Genomic DNA, 15,882 nt, shown 5'->3' with positions numbered 1-15,882 from the left:
TTTCTTTCTTTCTTTCTTTCTTTCTTTCTTTCTTTCTTTCTTTCTTTTTTTTTTCTTTTTTTCATTTCTTTTCTTTTTCTTAACTTTTTATCTGGAAATAATTATAGATTTCACAGAAAGTTGCAGAGATAGCACAGAGAGGTTGCATGTACCCTTCACCCAATTTCTCGCAGGTTACATCTTATGTGACTAAGTACACTATTAAAACCAAAAAACTGATATTGATACAACTTGTATTTGTTTTATGGCATTTTCATCACATGTGTTGATTTGTGTAACCAGCATCACAATCAAGTTGCAGAACTATTTCACCACCACCAAGATCTCTCTCGTGTTGCTCCTTTATAGCCACACCTACCCACTCCTCTCCTCTCAGCCATTCCCAAGCCCTGCAAACCATGTATTTTTCTCCATCTCTATGATTTTGTCATTTCAAGGATTTTATTTATTCACTTATTTATTCAAAAAAAATTTTTTTAACATTTATTTGGTTTTGAGAGACAGAGACAGAGTGCAAGTGAGGGAGGAGCAGAGAGAGAGAGGGAGACACAGAATCTGAAGCAGGCTCCAGGCTCTGAGCTGTCTGCACAGAGCCTGACATGGGGCTCGAATTCAGGAACCGCGAGATCATGACCTGAGCTGAAGTTGGACGCTTAACCGACTGAGCCACCCAGGCACCCCTCAAGAATTTTAAATAAATGAGTTATACTATATATGATCTTTTGAGAGTCTCACCACCCCGTCCTCCCCCAGCATAATTCCATTGTGGTCCATCCAAGTTGTGGTGTGTGTCAGTAGTTAATTCCTTTTTACTGTGGAGTAGTATTCTGCGGTATGGGTGAGCCAGAGTTTGTTGAGCTATGCACCTGTTGTAGGATACCTTGTTTGCTTTGGGCAAACAAGTAAAGCTGCTGCAAACAATCTTGTGTAGGTTTTTGTGAGAAGTTCACAAAAATATAAATTTTTATTTGTTAGGTTGGCCAGCAACTTTCCTTTGTTGTAATGTTTTGTCAAGTTTTGGCTCTAACGTTATGCTGGCCTTATAAAGTAAGTTGGGAAGTATCCCCTCTTTTTCTGTTCCTTGGGAGAGTTTGTATAAGATTGATGTTTCTTAAATGTTCGTAAGAATTTATTAGCAAAGCCTTTTGGTCATGTGGTTGTCTTTGTGGGAAGGTTTTCAGTTATGGGTCTAATTTTCTTAATAGGCAAGGGACTATCATCTTCATGTCAGAATTTTGGTAAATTGTGTTTTTCTAGGAACTTGACCATTTTATCCAAATTTAGAAATAGTTTGTAAGATCTTATTTTTTAATTGTCTGCAATATCTGTAGTGATGTCCGCTTGTATGCATTTTATGCTTCCTTTTTTTTCCTGATCACTGTCATTAGAGGTTTATCAGTTTTATGAGTCTTTTCCAAAAAATCAACTTTGGCTTTGTTGATCATCATCTGGTATATGCTTATATTCCAGTTCATTGATCTGTATTCTTATCCTTTGTTTTTCCTCACCACCTTCTTTGGGTTTAATTTGCTGCTGTTTTTTGGTTTGTTTGTTTGTTTAACTTTTTTAGATCGCTGAATACATTATTGCTCTCTTTTGGCCTCTTATTTTATCATGCATGCTATTAAGGCTGTAAATTTTTTGTTTTAAACCCAGATTTATGTGCATTCCACTCTTTTGACATGAGTATTTTCATTCTCACTCAAACTATTTTTTATTTTTCCTTATTATCAGCTCTTTGACACAGGAACCATTTAGATAGCATTGCTTCATTTCTAGAAAAATGAGGATTTTCGAGTTACCTCTTTATTGCCTCTTGAGTGATCTGAGAATATGCTTTGTATGGTTTCTGTCCTTGGATATTTCTGGAATCTTATTTTATGGCCCTGTACATGTTTTTTTGTAAGTGATTCATACTCTGAAAAAGTATGTACATTCTGCAGTTGGTGGTCAGAATGTTCTTTACATGTCAGGTCACATTTGTTTATTGTGTTGTTCACATCTTTTATACCTGTACTGTAGTTTTTTGTTTTCTTCCTCTCTCTGGTGGATGGTCTATTTCTGCCTATAGGTCTGCCAGCTTTTAATTTATACTGTATTTTTCATTTCTAGAATTTTGGCTCTTTTATATGCAGATTTTCTGCCAGAAATTCTTCTTGTCGTCTTTTTTTTTTTTTTTTTTAAAGCATTCTGATCATTCTTTTTAATACAGTGTGTTTTTGAAAGCTCAATCATCTGCATCCCTTTTGGGTCTGTTCACGTTGTCTGCTCCTTCTCTTGATTTTTAATCACAACATCTTGTCTTCTCATGTACCTAGTTATTATGAGTGCTGGAGACTGTAAAATGAGCAGTTGTAGAGAATTTAAAACCTAGAGTAATGGTATCTTGGAGGATTTACATTTGTTTCTGAGAGCTGGCTAGTGGAACTGGCAGTCCTGGATCATTTTAATGCAATCAAGGATTGAGATGATTTGAAGCTGGACTTTTTAGTCCATGTGAGATCCAGACTGTTTCTACTTTATTTACTTCCAGTGTATGACATAGTAGAGGCTCAGACCCCGGTGTGGGGGGTTCAATAGGTCTTTGCTGGGTGAGCTTCAGTTTTAGACGCCTGAGATCTGAGGGCCTGTTAAAAGTTACTCTGTCCAGTTCTTAGTGGCTTCTTATAGATTTGGTAGATGCCCCTAGGGGAAATGTGGCCTTAGGTGCAGGGTTTCCATTATCTCCCAGATCTTGACTCCACAGTTCGTTAGTGCCCAGGAGTAGATCTTTTTTTCTACACTTTTGTCCAGCTTTTCTAATTGCTCTTGTCAGAAAAGCTTTTTGAATTTACTTTCTCATACTGGGTAGTGGAACATCTTTGTTGTATAAGTTCCTTTGGTGAATTAGTGGCAGCTAGGGTTGTCAACTGTGGCCCTTCCTCATCTTCTACAATCATCCCCTTCTCGTCTAGGCTACTCTACCCACTTAGGCCTTTATGCTGTTTCTTAGCATGTCCCTATCTTAAGACCTTTATTCTTGCTGTTTTCTTTCCCTGGGACTCTTCCCCATATTGCTGAATAGCTCACTCGTATTTTCTTCAGGTCTTCATCAGAGGGTCACCTTTTTGACCCCATCAGTGATACCTTTTTGACCTTGCTAATGAGCACCACATATGAAATAGCAACACCTCCACCCCCTCAGGCCTCTTATTTTTCTTCATTTTGCTGATGACCATAAGACTTGATTAGTTTCCATCATTATGCGTAAGCTCTTTGAGACAGTGTTTTGTTTCCATTACCTGTCCAGCACCTAAAGTTGTCCTGCACATAGAAAATGCTTAATATAATATTTGTTGCTGAGTGAATATAAGAATGAAATTATAATGAAGATAAAAGTACAGACTTCATAGTGTTTGTGAGGATTAAATAAGTTAATACAATTAAGTGAAGCCATTTGCAGCTAAAGTAAGTACAATACCAGGCATATGGTAAGCACTCACATAGTATTTCTCAAAATTGTTGCCTCGCAAATGATCACTTCTCATTTCTAGATACGGCAGAGATTGAAAATGACTTGCTTGTTTTAAAGCACCCCCTTTTTTTTTTGCTTACATTCATATTATGATTAACCCCAGATTTTATAGCCTTGGGGCTGGGATGGTAGAATGAAGCTTAATCCATGGGACTCTATTCATGTAGCTGGAGGATTTAGAGAATAGATCTGTGCATTTAAACCAGCTTATGATTTCCAGGCAATCAGGATGCAGCTTTTAATGTAACTTAATGAGTGGGAGACTGATTGAATAGACATCGTTCATTTTTAACTTTGATCTCGTAAGGACTCCATTCTGGGAGGCTGGCACACTCTCAGTTTTAGGTAATGCAAGTGAAATACAATACTAAGCAGATATAAGCAAATACTATTTTCTGTTGAAGAGAACATCAAGATTTATTGACCTGAGTGGTAAGTATTGACTCAAGCAAATGCTGAAGTCAATGTTTACCGCAAGGGACAGTAAATCTTGATGATCAGAGAATATGTAGTTAATCTCAGAGTTTCATTAGAAGTATCTGGAAATCTTGTGGAATGAATCTCTTGAGTATAACTTTGCTTTTGGAAAAACCCAACAACCATCTTTTAAGTTGAAGACACAGAGTTCTTTAAAGTACTTGGACATATTGATGAGATTTTTTCCTGATTGTTTTTAACTTGGACAGCCAAGTTCCTGCCTTATGTCTGACAGTGTTATGAGCTAGCTTCTTTATCCAAGAAACTGATTGATATCAAGTTCAGTTAGATTTTGTTTATATTGTTTATATTATTTTGCATGATATTGTATATAAGTCTTAATGCACATAGTTTATAAGATAAAAGACAAGGAACAAATATCTTTAACATTTATAGTTTAGCGGAAATACAAGATCTCTATGTATGAAATAGGCAATGACACAAGGCTACGTATGACACTTTATGTTTCTGATATCATAGAAATTATTTTAGAAAGTTGAGAGGAAAGTTGTTGAAAACTTAATGGAAAAGATGAACTGTAAAGAAATTCTTTTTTTTTTTAAGTTTTAATTTTAATTCCAATTAGTTGATAAACCATTTTAGGTATACAGTATAGTGAGTAACAGTTCTGCACATCACCTGGTGCTTGTCACAACAAGGGCACTCCTTAATACCCATTATATATTTAACTCAACCCCTCGCCCCATTCCCCCTCCTTTCTGGTAACCATCAGTTTGTTCTCTTTAACTAAGAGTCTGTTTCTTGATATCTCTCCCTCTCTCCCTCTCTCCCTCTCTCCCTCTCTCCCTCTCTCCCTCTCTCCCTCTCTCCCTCTCTCCCCGCTTTGCTTATTTGTTTTGTTCACTAAATTCCACATTTGAGGGACACCTGCATGCCTCAGTCAGTTAAGCATCCGACTGTTGATTTTGACTCAGGTCATGGTCTCATGGTTCATGAGGTCGAGCCCCGTGTTGGGCTCTGTGCTGACAGCATGGAACCTGCTTGGAATTCTCTCTCTTCCTCTCTCTCTGCCCCTCCTCTGTTTGTGCTCTCTTACTCTCTCAAAATAAATAAACTTAAAAGAAAAAAAATCCACATATGAATGAAATCATTTGGCATTTATCTTTCTCTGATTGACTTACTTTGCATAATAGTCTCTAGCTCCATCCATGTCATTGTAAATGGCAAGATTTCATTCTTTTTTATGGTTGAATATATATATAATATATATTTATATACACACAATGGAATATTACATATATATAATATAATACACCACATCTTCTTTATCCATTCATCTACTGATGGACTCTGGGCTACTTCCATATTTTGGCTGTTGTAAATAATACTGCTATAAACATCAGGGTGTGTATATCCCTTTGAATTAGTGTTTCTGTATTCTTTGGGTAAATACCTAGTAGTGCAATTGCTGGATCATAGGGTAGGTCTATATTTTTAACTTTTGGAGGAACCTCCATATTTTTCCACAGTGGTTACATTAGTTTGCCTTCTCACCAACAGTGCAAATGTTTCCTTTTTCTCCACATCCTCATCAACACTTGTTTCGTGTGTGTGTGTGTGTGTGTGTGTGTGTGTGTGTGTGTATTTAATTAATTTAGAGAGAGCGAGCCAGGGAGAGGGACAGAGGGAGAGAGAGAATCTCAAGTAGGCTACATGCTCAGTGCAGAGCCCAGTGTGAGGCTTGATCTTATAACCCTGGGATCATAACCTGAGCTGAACTCAAGACTTGTACACTCAACTGACTGAGCCACCTGTCTTGTGTTTTTTATTTTAGCCCTTCTGATAGGTGTGAGGTGATATCTCATTGTGGTTTTGATTTGCATTTCCCTGATGATGAGTGATGTTGAGCATCTTTTATGTGTCTGTTGGCCATCTGTATGTCTTCTTTGGAGAAATGTCTTCTGCCTATTTTATTCTTTTTTTTCTTTTCCTTCCCCCCTCTCCTCCTTTTAAAAATAATCTCTACACCAATGTGAGGCTCAAACTCACAACCCCAATATTGAGTTACATACTCTACCCACTGAACCAACCAGGTGCCCCTGTCCATTTTTAAATTGGATTATTTGTTTTTTGGGTGTTGAGTTATATCAGTTCTTTATATATTTGGGATACTAACCCTTTATTGGATATGTCATTTACAAATATCTTCTCTCATTCCTTAGGCTGCCTTTTAACTTTGTTGATTGTTTTCTTTGCAGTGCAGAAGCTTTTTATTTTGATGTAGTTCCATTAGTTTATTTTGCTTTTGTTTCCCTTGCCTCAGGAGACATATCTAGAAAAAACTTGCTATGGCCAATGTCAAGGAAGTTACTGCCTATGTTCTCTTCTAGGATTTTTATGGTTTGAGGTCTCATATAGGTCTCTAATCCATTTTGAATGTTTTTGTGTGTATGGTGTAAGAAAGTGCTCCAGTTTCTTTCTTTTGCATGTTACTGTCCATTTGTTGAAGAGACTGTCCTTTTTCCACTGCATATTCTTTCCTGCTTTGTTCAAGATAAATTGACTATATAGTTGTGTGTTTATTTCTGGGTTTTCTATTCTGTTCCATCGATCTGTGTGTCTGTTTTTGTGCCAGTACCATATTGTTTTGATAATAAAATCTTGAGTAGGATTTGAATAGGCGGAAGTCTGTTTTAGTGTGAGAAATGATTAGATTTTCCAAAGCATAAGATTTTAATATGTGGGCTTAAAAATTTTCTATAAGTAATACATGTTAAATTACAGATATATTTGAAAAGACACAAATAAAAATAAACCCTACCATCAGAGATAACTACCTTTAACATTTTGATATATATCTTTGTAGACTTTTTTCTCTTTCTGCATATACAGGTGTGAAAAATGCAAAAATATTGTATGAATGAATGCCAATTCATATGAGTAAATGAGAAAATAAATATATAAAAGGATAGTATTAAATTGTTTCCTAAAGATTCATTAGCAATTTTTTGCTATTATAAGCTTATATCTATGGCAATTTAATTGATCAGTGAAAGTACTGTGGTCCTTGTGATTCCTAAGGTTTTCCTTCCTGACCTCATTGTTTTGACTGATAATGAATTTGTTATAATTTTTTTAGGTGCTGGGTCTTCAGCTCTGAAGAGGCCATTTGAAGATGGATTAGGGGATGATAAAGATCCCAATAAGAAGATGAAACGAAACTTAAGGAAAAGTGTGTATTCTTACAGATGTGAACTAGAAAAGATTTGTAGTCTCAGACAAGAAAAAAAATTTCAAAGTGAAGAATTTGATTGATTTGAATTTGAATTTTAAGAGCATATCTTAACAAAAATTGATGATTGAAGAACTTTCTTTTGTTTTCAAGTTTCATTGCTTAAGATATATTAGTATTGACAAACTAAAATTGATGTATAGTATTGACAAACTAAAATTGATGTAGTAATTCATATCACTTGTATAATGATATTAGCATAATTTAAGTGACTTTAGAATTATGAAGTGAAATTAATTTGTATATGTGTCTTCAAATTCTTGCTTTTTAAAACCTGGTGAATTTATAGTGATCACTGGGAACCTACAAATGCATAGGTTAAAGCAAAATGGTTTAATTTTTTATCTCTTTTTTTTTTTTTTTTTTTAACAGTTCTGGATAGTAAAGCAATAGACCTTATGAATGCACTAATGAGGCTAAATCAGATCAGGCCTGGGCTTCAATATAAGCTCTTATCTCAGTCTGGCCCTGTCCATGCCCCAGTCTTCACAATGTCTGTAGATGTGGATGGTACAACGTATGAAGCCTCAGGGCCATCCAAGAAAACAGCAAAACTTCATGTAGCAGTGAAGGTACAGTATTGCTTTTATTTAGCAGGGCTTTTTTATTATATGTCATAAATAAGGTGCTTATTTTCCTAAAATAACAGTATTTTTAAAGATTTTAATGACAATGACATAGAGACTTCTGTTACCTCTGGATTACAAAACATTTCTTTTTTGGTTATAAAATTAATATGTGTTGATTATATGGAGTTTGGAAAATGCAGAAAAAAGTAAAGACATAAAAAATGGGCAGATCACTAATATTTATATATAGTATGTTGGTTTTATTTACTTCCAATCTTTTTGTTTGCTTTTTTTTTTTTTTAATTTTTTTTGATAGAGAAATACACAGAGTGCAAGCAGGGGAGGGTCAGAGAGAGAGGGAGATACAGAATCTGAAACAGGCTCTAGGCTCTGAGCTGTCAGCACAGAGCCCGATGCGGGGCTCGAACCCACGAACCGTGAGATCATGACCTGAGCTGAAGTCGGGATGCTTGACCGACCAAGCCACCCAGGCACCCTTGTTTTTTTTGTCTTAACTTGAGCTTACGGTGTGTATGTAATTTTATCCACTGATTTTTTTTTCATTTACTGTATTGTCAGTGTTTTCTCATGTTATTAAAATCCTCACAAATAATTTTTAATGGCTTTATGATATAACATTTGGATGCACTATTATTTGTTTAAACATCTTCCTAGTATTGAATATTTTCTTGTTTGCAGATTTTTCCTGTCATAAATAAATTTAATTATTGTATTTGTGCATATGGTACCTTTTCTGTATTCCAGAGTATTTCCATAGGGAATAGGTTCAGGATTGAACCAAGCAATCATGCATGTAGGTTTGTAGAAAGTTCCTAAATACTGGAATTTTTCCATGAGTGCGTTTGCTGTCTCGTAGATTAATGTGAAAATGTCAAAGACCATGTAGACCAAAGATTGGTTTTCACTTAAGAAAAGTTCTATTATGTAACAGTATGGCATAAGATAGAATTGGTCTGTTTTCATGATCATTCCACTTTGCAAGTATTATTAATGTAGATGTGAACATTATTCCAGATACCAAGGATGTATCAGTGAATAAAACAAAGCCCTTGGCCTCCTGGAGCCTGCATTCTAGTGTGGAAAGAATTGGAGACAGACAACAAATATACCAATGAGTAAATTATATGTCAGGTAGTAATAAGCACAATGCAGAAAAATAATAAGCTGTAAAAATATAAAACAATAGATTATTTATGTTATGTCTTGTTTACAAAAGGGTACTTTAAGTATGATAAAATAGTAAGAGTTTAAAATGAGGCAGAAAAAGAATTAATGAGAAATGAGGGAAAAATCCAGGAAGAAAGCTAAAAATACAGTTTAATAACTTAGCTATAATGTATGCTGAGAATGAGTCACAAATTTAGATCTAAGATCTCTAACATCTGACTCAAAAGCTTGTGAAATGTCACTGTCTGTGACATAAGAACAGACAGTTGAGTATGAGGGTTACAGTTGTTTTAGTATAGAGATCAAGTGGGCATTCTCCTTGAGTAGGTTTTCATTAAAAGGATAGCAGTGATATCCTTTAAAGTTATCTATGATGCAGTGACAGTTTGTGGATTGTTTGTTATAATCGCCTTTAATGTAAGCTAGTGGCCTCATAGCAAGTTGCAATTCAGTAAAATATGGGGGAGTAAGAGCAGTGGCTGATTTTGTAATATGACAGGATTTAGAGCTGTTTGTTCTCATAATTACTTTTAACATTTTGGTATGTATTTTTCCAAGCCTTTTTTTTAAACTGCAATTCTAAAATCCAGGAAGCACTGAAAATGAAAAATACTTCTCTACGTTTGATACAAACTCATTTGATGGGAAAACCTGACCTGAATTGATGCAGGAGTACTTTAGTCTTTATTATTTCATTTAATGTGAATATTTTATGTTTCTTTGCACAAACGTGGGGTAGCATCTGAACTTACTGGGGATTTGGAAAATATATAGTAAATATTTTGTATTAGCTTTCTAAACTCTGAAAAACTATGAATTCTCAAAATAATCTGGTCCTAAGGGTTTTAGATAAGGAATGGTAGGACCTACATAATGTGTATATAAAATATATATTTAAAGTAAGTACTTTTTTGTTCATCCAAAAAATATGAGTTGTTTTTTTTTTTTTAATTTTTTTTTTTTAACGTTTATTTATTTTTGAGACAGAGAGAGACAGAGCATGAATGGGGGAGGGTCAGAGAGAGGGAGACACAGAATCCGAAACAGGCTCCGGGCTCCGAGCTGTCAGCACAGGGGCCCGACGTGGGGCTCGACGTGGGGCTCGAACTCACAGACCGCGAGATCGTGACCTGAGCCGAAGTCGGCGCTCAACTGACTGAGCTTCCCAGACGCCCCTATGAGTTTTTTATAGTTATCACAAAGATTACTCTCCTTTTTAGTGATGGCCTAATATTTTTTTATTATCAGTGTACTGTAATGTATAATCCTTTTAGATTTCGATGCTTCTAGTTGATTGCTTTATATCTTTTTGAATTAGTCTAATTATCCCTTAAGATATATATTCTAGGGTGCCCACCTGGTTCTTTTTGTAGAGCACGTGACTCTTGATCTTAGGGTTGTGAGTTTAAGCCCTATGTTGGGTGTAAAGCTTGCATTTAAAAAAAAAAAGAAAGAAACAAGTAAACATGTGTTCTAGAAATGGAATTTCTGCATCAAGAAGGGGCACATTTGAATGATCCATTCAGTAAATATGTATTGGGCTTCCTATTATATGTCAGGTATATATTGTCAAATTGCCATCTATATATGGTAAGTTTCAGGTTTTGTTTATTATTTAAAAAAAAATTTTTTAAATGTTTAGTTTTGAGAGTGCATGTGCCTGAGCAGTGGGGAGGGGGCCAGTGAGAGAGGGGGGCAGAGCATCCAAAGTGGGCTCCACGCTGTCAGCACAGAGCCCAATGTGGGGCTTGAATCCACACCACAAGATCATGACCTGAGCCGAAGTCAGATGCTTAACCATCTGAGCCACCCAGGCGCCCCTCAGATTCTGTTTATAAGAGTTTGAGAGTGTTTGGGGCTCCTGGGTGCCTCAGGCGGTTAAGTGTCCGACTTCAGCTCAGGTCATGATCTCGCTATCTGTGGGTTTGAGCCCTGTGTCAGGCTCTGTGCTGACAGCTCAGAGCCTGGAGCCTGCTTTGGACTTTGTGTCTCCCTGTCTCTCTGCCCCTACCCCACTTGTGCTCTCTCTCAAACATAAACAGTAAGAAAAAAATTTAAAAAGCAAGAGTTTCAGAGTGTTTTATGTTTTATATCTAACATGTGTTTATGAAAGTAGGTCCCAGTAGATAAAAATTCTTACATTCCTTACTCAGTAGCTTGGTAGGGATCTGTACCTGTTAAGACAAATCATATCAGAGAATGAAATCAAAACAAAATAAGAAAAAAAAACCCATCTTGCCACAGGAGCCTGGCTGCTCAGCCGCAGGCACCCTGAAGTGATGGAAATCAGTTGCCAGTATTTTCTTTACTCTTCTGGCCCTTTTTCTGCTAGTTCCTCACAAAGGACACCTTGAGAGACATAATCAGCCGTATTCCATGAAAAGAATCTTAGTCATTGTGGGGAAAAGGTCTGCTAGAGGAGCGAAGGCTCTTTGGAGAGGTTCTTGGAGCCATCATTTCTTCACTCTCTGAAGTCACGGATAGGACTTTCTTTTGAGTGGAGAGCCATAGGGTAGAGTATGTTTCCATTTTACTCTTGTATAGTCTTTGAGGGGATCATCTGTCTCAGCCTCAGCTCCCCTTCCAGGGGGAAAAAGGCATGGTTACACTGGATTTCCCAGTCACCTTATGTCCAGGAATTGTCTTGTGATTTTTCAGCCCAGTTGATGTGTTTATTAGGTTTGATTTGTTTGCTAGACACTTGAAACCGAACTTTTTTTTGGTGTACTAGTTTTTCTGACTTCAATGTTGATTCTAAGCAAATTTTTGTTTTAGATGTCTGAGAGCTCATTACTTTTTTCCTTTTAAAACTCTTGTAGCATATACTAGTTAATACCCTCATGTGTTCATAGAAAAATGATCTAATTTGACATTTTTTTGTTAGTTGGGCTATATTACAAGTACACTGTATCCCTTGAGCTTATCCATCAGTTGTATAAACTATTTATAGTATAGTGACATATGTTGCTACAATAACAAGTAAATAAATGAATATGGTATGTGAGAAAAGCACAGAGAGAAATGGTGTTAAATAATTCACATTAGACTTTTAATTATATATGTTAAGAAAAGCTGCATGTCTTTAGTTTTTATTGGAATAGACCAATCAGATTTATTTGTGAGTCTTGACTTTCGACTTGTAGCTTGTATTAGCTAGTGTTCATTCCAGACTGATAACTATTCTCTTAGGATGAGATATTTTAGGAGAGGGTATTACAGGACTTAGATAATAGAGAAGACGTTTTCTTTATAAAATAGTGACAAGAATAAGATGTTAACATTCTTGATGTGTAGTACTACCTGAGAACTTCTAGAACATAAGATATTGAAAAGGGGTTCTTGGCTTTCTCCCTGTGATGACAAAGTATTTATGATTTGAAATGTTCAACACAAATGCCAAGTTCTTCATATGAATTGGGTGAATCAGTTTCAAGTTTTCATGGTACAGAGTTCTACTTATGTCCATTTTTTATAGTTGTACTATTTTATGTTGGCAGAATCTGTTATAGAAGATGCTATTGTTTATAAAGTTTGGGCTGCCTGGTCTCTCACTTGTCAGGCTATAATAACCATTTTTTGACACACCTCTTAGGTATAGATGGGATCATAAAGAAATACAACATTAAGTTGCTCCGGCAACTTAAAACAATAGTCAAAAGCTGAAATAGATACAGAAATCCTTAGGAACCTATCTCCATATATTTTGATATAAACCTTTAAATTAGTAATTGACAGTGCAACATCAACTGCTTGAAAGAGGGTTATAAAGATGCTAGTGAACATATTGTCTTGTAAACATCTAAAAAGCAGTATAACCTGGAAGGAAATGTTAAAAGCCATGCTTGAATGTGTGTATGCTCACACACACATGCGTGCTCACACACACACACACACTGTTCAGAAAACTTTATCTTTAAAAAAGATACGAAATGCTGGGCATTGAATGGTAATAGAAGAATGGATATTGGGAGAAGTCATAAAGTAACTAGGCCTTGAGAGAAGGGTGGAAATACAAACCTAAAACTGTTCCTGGTTCACTTAGTATAGAGAATAAGTCTTTGAATCTGAATCCTTTCAAGTGTTGATTATGGTTTAAGTTGAAAGCAAAGAGGACAATAGTAGAAAGGTTCACAAAAAATTAACAGGTAAATTGGTTCCAACCTGAAGACTTCTTGATTCCCTTTCTGTGCTAATTCCTCCTAATGGATTGAGTCATAGAATTTAGAGGTCAGCTAATCAGTCTTCCTGTTTTGCAGATTGGAAAATTGAGGACCAGAGGAGAAATACAGGATTAGACTGCCAGGTCTTTTCTTTTCTATCCATTGTACTTCTTACATTATGCTGTTTTACTTTTCCCCTCACCTTCTTGGTTGAATTTGGCCATGCTGTTTCTCTACCTCTTGCCTCCAAACTAAATAAACCAGAAGCAGCCTCAGGTTTGCATTTCTGTCATCCTTTATTGAAACCTAATTACTCTGAGGAGTAATTTTTCCCATTCTCTGTGGTGAAATTCTAGCAGGTAAATTTTGTTTAACCAAGGATTTGTAGATTTAGACCATCTTGCTCTTCCTGAAAGGTGTTCCATAGATTCAAATGTTGTGGATTTGAAACTTGTTCTCAGTATTTTATCTGTCTCAGTGGTCTCTGATGTTTGAATAAAACTGAATCTTAATGTAATTTGTACAGGTATTACAAGCAATGGGATACCCAACGGGCTTTGATGCAGATATTGAATGTATGAGTTCCGATGAAAAGTCAGACAATGAAGGCAAAAATGAAACAGTGTCTTCAAACTCAAGCAATAATACTGGAAATTCTACAACTGAAACCTCCAGTACCTTAGAGGTATATTTATATATTTTTTCCTAAGAAAAAAAGTAGTGTATGTAGATTATAGAAAATTTGAGAGATGTGGAAAAGTGTGAATAAGAAAAAAGCATATACAAATGTATATAGTCCAGAGGCAGCCATTGTTATTATTAATATTTTGGTTTATTTCCATCCAGCCTTTTTCTGGGAGTATTTTTGTGATGGCAGTTGTATTTCCATGCAGTTTTACATCTTGGTTTGTTTTTTTTTTTCCCACTCTCAAAATATCTGTAACGATAACTGTATAATGCACAATACATAAATGTACCCTCATGTAACTAGCATTTTCTTTTTGCTGGCCACGGAAGTTCCTTCCAGTATTTCACAGTTATAATGTATCAGCACTATCAATAATAACTGAAGAGTGAAAAACCAGAAGATCTGGCAGAGGAAATTTAGGATTATTTGAAGTTTGTGCTGAGCTGTGGGAGGCCGTGGGTCATCATCAAGTCAGTCTAGCCCTGAGGGAGGCATAGCCTGATCTTGTATGTTCCTCAGACTCTGAGTATGTCCTGACCTATGACCGCATTGCCACAGATAATAGAATGGGACAAAAATCCAAGTACTGAGTATACCCAGCATTTTTGGGAATTCATGGGGCCCTTGTTTATTGCATTCTGCATGAGCAAAATTGGCTTCAAAGTAACAGCAAGTGGTTACATTAAGTTAAAAAAATGTTTTCATTTGTGGGCATGAGTATTTATCTGAGACTTAGTGGACTATGTAGTTTTTTACTTTATAAACCCCTTGTAGTACCTGTTTACTGCCAGATGCTGCAGAAATTATGTCCAGAGCCTCAAGATGTTCTCAGGCTAGAAGCATCAAAGGCATGTTCATAACTAATTATAATGTAATATGATAAGTACCGTAATGGCAAAATGAATATAATAATGTGAAATCTCAAAAGAGGAAGTGATTAGGAAACTTACACAACTATAAAATCAAAGGGAGTAAAATGTGAGCGAGGTTTTAGGTGATGAGGAAGATTTTGCTATGTGGAGAAGAGGTGGAAAGAAGGCATTGGGGCCAAAGGAACAGGAGGTATAATGGCCTGGGGTTGTGAAAGTAGGTGTTTGAGAGGCACCAGGTGGGCTGGTGGGGGGTGGGGGAGCAGAGAGAGGCTGAGGCCTGACTTGTCATGGGATATTGTGGAGAGACTGTGGCGCCTGGCTTTTGAGAGGCCCATTCGTTCACAGGTGATGGTCACAGGCAGGGCAAGATGTTTTACTGGCAGTGTTATAAAGACTTAGAAAAGAAAGTATTCATTAATTTTGGGACTCAGACTGTTAAGTCGAGGGGAATGAAGGAGAGGGAGAACAGTGTGGGCTGCACTGATAGCCACATCAATGTGTGGCAGTTTTGGTAGTAAACACATCCATGCTTTGTTTCTATATAATGTAGTCATGGCATGGGCGTGGGGGGAAAGAAGGCCCTTATTCTTCATTTAAATTCATTTAAAATTAAAATATTAAAATGCAAATATTTGTATGTCTTGACTCATTTTTTATAAAAGTGATTTCAGATTTGGAAAGCAGAGAGTAATTACCATAGACCTAGTTTCAAAAATTACTCATGACCTTTTAAAGATGGAGACTGGACATTTGCTTTGAAATTTTAAAAAGATAGATTACAAAAAACTCTTCAAAAAGTGATTTTTTTTTATTGCATTCGACCCAGGCATGTTTATTAAACTAGGCTTGAAAAGTGGTCCAGTGTTTGACTTTTTCTACAGCATTGGCCACTTACCAAATCAGCACAGAGTAGTGTGTTAAGAGGATCTTGCTGTTCATTGAATTTGTAACATAATAATTGTTTTGGGCATTCATCTCTTCAGCATTTCTTGAGCAATTACTATGGTAGAATTAGAGGCATGATCTCTAACCTCAAAAAGTGCTCAATCTTTGGGTCTTTCCTTTCTCAAGATTATAGTTGCAGTATTTTGTCATTTGTTTTATTTTTGGTGCTGTCCTGCCTCTTCATTTGAGCCTTCACACTCTTACATGAAGTACTTC

The 15,882-nt window shown here is 36.2% G+C and overlaps 1 protein-coding gene across 6 annotated transcripts in view; it reads left to right on the top strand.

Moving 5' to 3' along the window:
• Positions 1 to 15,882, top strand: part of STRBP (spermatid perinuclear RNA binding protein) — a 64,642-nt gene that overhangs the window by 29,434 nt on the left and 19,326 nt on the right. For all 6 annotated transcript variants that reach the window (XR_007457322.1, XM_049628562.1, XM_049628581.1 and 3 more), the window contains 3 exons: positions 7,092 to 7,184; positions 7,617 to 7,816; positions 13,688 to 13,846. Coding sequence is in view for 5 of the 6 variants with exons in the window: in XM_049628562.1 (XP_049484519.1) it covers positions 7,092 to 7,184; positions 7,617 to 7,816; positions 13,688 to 13,846 (452 nt within the window). In the remaining variant the exon portion in view is untranslated. The remainder of the gene's footprint in view (positions 1 to 7,091; positions 7,185 to 7,616; positions 7,817 to 13,687; positions 13,847 to 15,882) is intronic.

Source organism: Panthera uncia, chromosome D4 (genome assembly GCF_023721935.1).
Source record: "Panthera uncia isolate 11264 chromosome D4, Puncia_PCG_1.0, whole genome shotgun sequence".
In the NCBI taxonomy this organism is placed as follows: Eukaryota; Metazoa; Chordata; class Mammalia; order Carnivora; family Felidae; genus Panthera; species Panthera uncia.
Note: the sequence above shows the minus strand (reverse complement) of the source record. Positions and strands in the feature narration are given on the sequence as shown.